This window comes from Idiotropiscis lumnitzeri, chromosome 6, assembly GCF_059441095.1.
Source record: "Idiotropiscis lumnitzeri isolate Australia: NSW breed Sydney's pygmy pipehorse chromosome 6, RoL_Ilum_1.0, whole genome shotgun sequence".
NCBI classification, from domain to species: Eukaryota; Metazoa; Chordata; class Actinopteri; order Syngnathiformes; family Syngnathidae; genus Idiotropiscis; species Idiotropiscis lumnitzeri.
In genome coordinates this window covers 1,139,170-1,144,590 of record NC_142396.1, presented here as the reverse complement: position 1 = coordinate 1,144,590, position 5,421 = coordinate 1,139,170, and the positions used below count along the sequence as shown (strand labels likewise).

At 41.1% G+C, this 5,421-nt stretch overlaps 1 protein-coding gene across 1 annotated transcript; it reads right to left on the bottom strand.

Annotated features, from left to right (window-relative positions):
- Positions 1-853: 853 nt before the first annotated feature.
- On the bottom strand, positions 854-5,214 carry LOC148334417 (heart- and neural crest derivatives-expressed protein 2-like). Its single transcript, XM_088299055.1, has 2 exons — positions 4,588-5,214; positions 854-1,920 (listed from the first exon to the last, which is right to left on the bottom strand). Exons 1-2 carry the CDS (start codon positions 5,212-5,214, stop codon positions 1,789-1,791), a joined length of 759 nt encoding a protein of 252 aa, XP_088155181.1. The 3' UTR covers positions 854-1,788.
- Positions 5,215-5,421: the final 207 nt, after the last annotated feature.

The window sequence follows — 5,421 nt, the reverse complement described above, 5'->3', positions numbered from 1 at the left end:
ACCGTCACCAAAACTTTCGCAGACCGACAAAAAAACACAAGAACGTCTGAATTTGCATTTTTAAATCATAATTTGAATCATTCAGAATTTAGAATATATCGAATTCATATATTTATATATTATATATACAGAATTTAAGCTATGAGCTGCTCACGCCAACTGTATTTACATGTTTTATTGTACGTTTGTAAGGTTGGGAAGCCCTTACGCGTTGTCGTGATTTCTAAATTCAGACTCTCTTTGCAATTTGAACACAAACCAGCCACAGGCACGAGTAAGAAATGCGCTCTTTGCTCAAATTAAAAGATAAAGGGAACAATTTTCTAGGGATATATATATATATATATATATATATATATATATATATATATATACACATATGTGTGTGTGTGTGTGTTTTTAAAAAGCTCGGCTTGAGTTCCAATGTGCCAGCTGCGCCCCCCCCCTCGATTTGATGTAACGGTACGGTGTAATTTATTGGTTATTCATTTTCTTTTTTAGTCGTTGTTTTTGTTTTGTTTTTTTATACCTGTCTCATTAAACTGAAATGCTCTAATCAAAACAAACCCATTTGTCAAATTTCTCCCTACAATATATTTGTATTTGTGCGAGGGGATCTTCCGGTTTCCGTGTTTTATTATTATAATCTTATTTCTTATTAAAATACAATTACGACACATTACGTTCCAGGGTCTTCTAAAAAAAACCTTGTTATAGTTTGCGCAGGAATATATATATATATATATTATTTGAGTAAGAAGTCAATTTTGAAGTATTATAGATTATTTCTAAATTCTAATACTTTTTTCACACCCAAATCACCGCTAAGAAAAAAAGGCTCCGTTTTCATCACTTTCCATGTCAACAGGTGGTGGTTTATTAAATTCATAACACAGATTACAGTCTATATTTAGCATTATTTACACTCCCACCACATTTTTCACATCACAATACGGACACTTTGTCATCACAGTGACGTCACAACATGTGTGCCCCAGCACGGAGAGAACCAAAAAGACAAAAATAATTGCAGGTAGACAACTTGACAAACACTTTGTAGTGTGCTCATGCGAACTATTCGACGTCTTTTGGCATTCAGTGGAGTGGCACTTTGGCTCGTCCAAACGGCCCCATTGCACATAAATACATCGAGTTAAATAAAAGTTGAGAGCAAACTGAAATTCCATTTTGTACAGAATGCGTGCAGGATGAGATCTGTGACCCAGAGGATGAGTGGCTCGGATATCTTCAGGTAGCCTTTGAATTCTTAAAAGAGAACAACACTCAAGAGCTTTTTTTTTATCCCGTGACGCGATTTATTTATTTCAAGTCAGGAAAATGGATCGACGCATCTAACACGGTCCAATGTTTTATTTGAAACTAAGACGCGCGAACAATTTACTGACGCTGCAAACGCATGCCTTCCCCCCTCCCCCTCCCATTTCTATAACTAGTCAATATGTAAATTTCCAATTGCATTTTCTCATTGTTAACCGAGGTCACAATTTAAGAATTTTGCAGATCGAAAATGTCTGGAGAGCAAACAGTAACAACCCCCGCCGGGGAATAATACACCTCCGCGGTCTTTGACTTCATTTTCCTTGAAGGGAAGGCGTGCGTGCGTGTGTTTATGCGCGCGCGTGTGTGTATGGAACGAGCTCCATATACCAGACAAAAGAAGATGACTTGCTCTAAGTTCATCCAAGCGCGCCAAGATCGTCCCGCTGGCGAAGATTTTGCAGGGGGCAAGGGGGGGGGGGGGGGGGCAGTCGACCTGCAGGATGGACGTTACTGTTTGAGTTCGAGAGCCCAGACGTGCTGGGGCCATCCCGTCCGTCCTTTCGTCTTCTTGTCGCCAAGTGACGACGAGGTAGACGAGGAGCAAGATGACGATGTCGCAGTCTTGGGGGGGATATCCACCTGCAAACATCCGTGGCTGTCAGATGGAGCGTTTGTTGTTACGCAATAGTTTGAAGGTCACGTGTTGTTACTAAACTTGGAAATTATACGGAATAAGAAAAATGCGAATTAACATATTTTACTGTATACTGTCCAAACTGTTAAACATCACGACGAAATGTACAAAAATCTAAACACATACATATTTTACACGGTCAAAGTTTTTGGTGTGTGTTAACGTGCGTGTCAAGGAGAAACGCAAAACAGCAAAAATACGCTATGCGTTTACATGGTATTTTCTGGAACATAAAAAATATTTCTGAAAAAAATAATATTACATAATATTTGTTTCACTGCCGTAAAACGACTACAAAACAATTCACTTAGTATATTTAAATTAACAAATGAATTTACTCTCTCACAGTAGATAACTCGTGCCTGTATTAAAATAGTAATTTTAATTCGTTATATTAATGTCTTTGTCACAAAAAACATTGAAAATAATAGTTCTCTATACACAAAAGTTATATCCACAATTCACACGTGTTGGCACGTGCAATACCTTTATTTTTTTCGGCTTATGTGGCCCCATCTCACTTTGTCCGTCCATAACAAGCATAAAATAAGAATTTAAAAAAATCAGGATTTCAATTTTTAAATATAAAGCTACTTGACTGAGGTTATTTGCTCTCAAAAATGTTATTTTTATACTTTGAAGAATGAAGCTCCAGCACCTCCACTGTCATATTTTTATGTTTTACATTCCCTGTGATGGCGCTACTTTAAATGTTCCAAACATTCAACAACAAAATACATTTTACAAATGCAATAATAAATCGACAGTGTCGCTGCATTTTGATTTGAGCTCTGCTAACAAGAAAGGGATCAGTTTCGATATTTTTAACCTGGCTGCACATTCTATTCCCGTTTAACAAAAACACTTTTTTTTAGCGTTCGTCTTTTTTCATTTCAACAATTTCCATGACATTCATTAAGTTTCGGGAAAACTGCTGCTGAACATGTAAACGCCTTCTCTCCAAAGTCAAACCACTCCAAGCAAGATAACAATTTGCAGGCGATTTGTTTACATCATGTATTTACAAAAAATATCGTCACTTTTGGATGTAACTGACGTCACACTGGTCTTAAATTTAAATCACTATTCCCTCCATAACACAAACCATGAACAAATTGTTTCAATTGAAACTCAAAACTCAAACACCCATTGCGCGCACACACAATTATATATATAATATATATATATATATATATGTGTGTGTGTGTGGGTGTGTGTGTGTGTGTGTGTGTGTGGGTGGGTGACTTAATGTGCGGCTATATAATTACATAGTGCCTCGATTTCCCCCTTATTGACAAGCTTAAAGGATCGGCCATTTCGTCTGGCTCTGAATTGACTCAAGTGCCCCCCCCCCCCCTTAATTGTTAATGGAGCCGCAGAGTGGAGCATTTTTGCTGCTGATCACTTTCAAATCCACTTCAAGTATGTGAGGTATTTGTTTTCCACCCTACGAATCGCCCTTATATGATTTTTTTTTTTTTTGCGGGGATGGGGGGGGGGGGGTACTAGAAGGAATGTGTGTTTGTTTGCAGAGCTGCAGTTTCGCAACATGTATCGTCAGTCGTTCACATGCATGACAACCTCCCTCTCCCGACGATTCTAATTCGGAAATGGGGAAAACTTGTCTGCCCGACTTCAATAATTTGGCGCCTCAAGTTCCAATTGTTGTGCGTCAAGGACACGGGAAATAATCAATTCCATACTGTCGTGTTTTTCTGGTTCTTTTTTCTAAGCCGTTTGCGTCTCCGCATATTGTGGCTGTAATCAGACTTCCGCGTATTAAAGCGTATTAATTTATAACACCTCACACGCAATCCATTTTCTGCATGTATTTTTGAAGCACCAAAAATGTTTCGGATGAACGGCTTGTAAAAAGCGAAGTGGCGCAATCGTGGAAAATGTTGATAATAAATCGGCAGTATAAAGCAGAAGCAGGCCGAATGGAAGTGAAAATGGTGAGGACAAAATGATGGAAAAACCTTGTTGGGATTGAGATGAAGAATAGACTCGCTTGGCTCCAAGCTGTCTGTGAATGAAGAGCAATTTTCTGGCACTACTCCTCCTATAGGCGTGATCATTTCGACCAATTTTTATTGTGAACAACATTTTTGGGTTTGGCTCTGCTCAGTCGGATTTGTTTGTTGCCCCGAATCATTTTCTGTTCGGGTTTCTTGTTTTCTTCCGTCAATCTGATTCCTTTAAATTTTATTTAGTTATGCTGCTCACACACCAAGAGGCAAATTTACTATTTAAGGAACGTGTCTGATCAGTATTTACAAGTAGCAGTTTAGTGCTATTGTACATCGTGTATTTTTTTTCCACTTGCGTCTGTGTCAGAACTTGGAATTTGCATCTGCTATCGCTAATACAATTATATATATATATATATATATATATATATATATATATATATATATATATATATTTATATATCACATGACACAAAACAGAGTTTGAGTCTGCTTTAAGAGACGACTTACTTCTTTATAGTAGTTCCCCCCTCAATTCTAACTAAAACGTGACATTATGTTTTTATACGAGGTGCCAAAATCATGCAATTGATACTTTTGAGGCCTGCATTTTTTTTAGCAGTTCTTCCTGCTTCATCTTACCGTGTCCCTCTTCCTCCGCTCCTCTCGCGCTTCTGTCTTCTTCAGCTCGGCCTTGAACGCCTGCGTGTCTCCGTGCTGTCCGTCCTTGTCCAGGATGTCCATCAAGTAGGAGATGTAGCTCGTGGCCAGCCGAAGCGTCTTGATCTTGGACAACTTAGTGTCGGCGGGGACATTGGGGATACACTCCCTCAGCTCCGCGAAGGCCGAGTTGATACTTTGGGTCCGCCGCCTCTCTTTCCGGTTTGCAGTCGGTCTCCGTTTCACAGTCCGAGGATGTGCGTGGAGATGATGATGGTGATGATGATGCATACCCACCTGGGCTCCGTTCACCGAGATGGCGCCAGCACCGGGAACCAACGCGCCGTGTCCGTAGTGGTGATGGTGATGAGGATCCAGGCCACTGACGGTCCCGGTGCCATTGTTGCCGTGGTAATCGGGACTGTAGCCCGGCGCGAGGCCGTACTCGGTGGGCGACATATCCGCGTGACTAATAAGCCAGCTGGTGAAATAGGGAGGCGCTCCCGTGTCCTCGTGACACCGACCGGCTGCGGCCGCGTGCAGGGAGTAGTGGTGGCTGTCGTGGTGGTGCATGACCGGGTGGTGAGGAAAGCCTGATACCAGACTCATCGTGACACACGGTACGCGCGCGCAAACACGCACACGCACACGCTGGGTGTCTCGCGCGCACGCACAACGACAAAACACGCGAGCTCACCGAACCTTCAGGGATGCTGCTGAGTCGCTATTTAACGACCGTCCAGAGCAGATGTTGGCATCCTGAATAATCTCCACATCGCAACAGGAAATGTCCGCCGAGTCCAAAAGTGCGAAAGG

What these genes read in the sequence shown, in the direction of transcription:
- LOC148334417 (XM_088299055.1), bottom strand. Translation starts at nt 5,214, where the DNA reads ATGAGTCTGGTATCAGGCTTTCCTCACCACCCGGTCATGCACCACCAC. An exon ending in AGCGGAGGAAGAGGGACACG is followed by an intron (nt 1,921 to 4,587) that starts GTAAGATGAAGC and finishes GGATGTTTGCAG; the next exon opens with GTGGATATCCCCCCCAAGAC.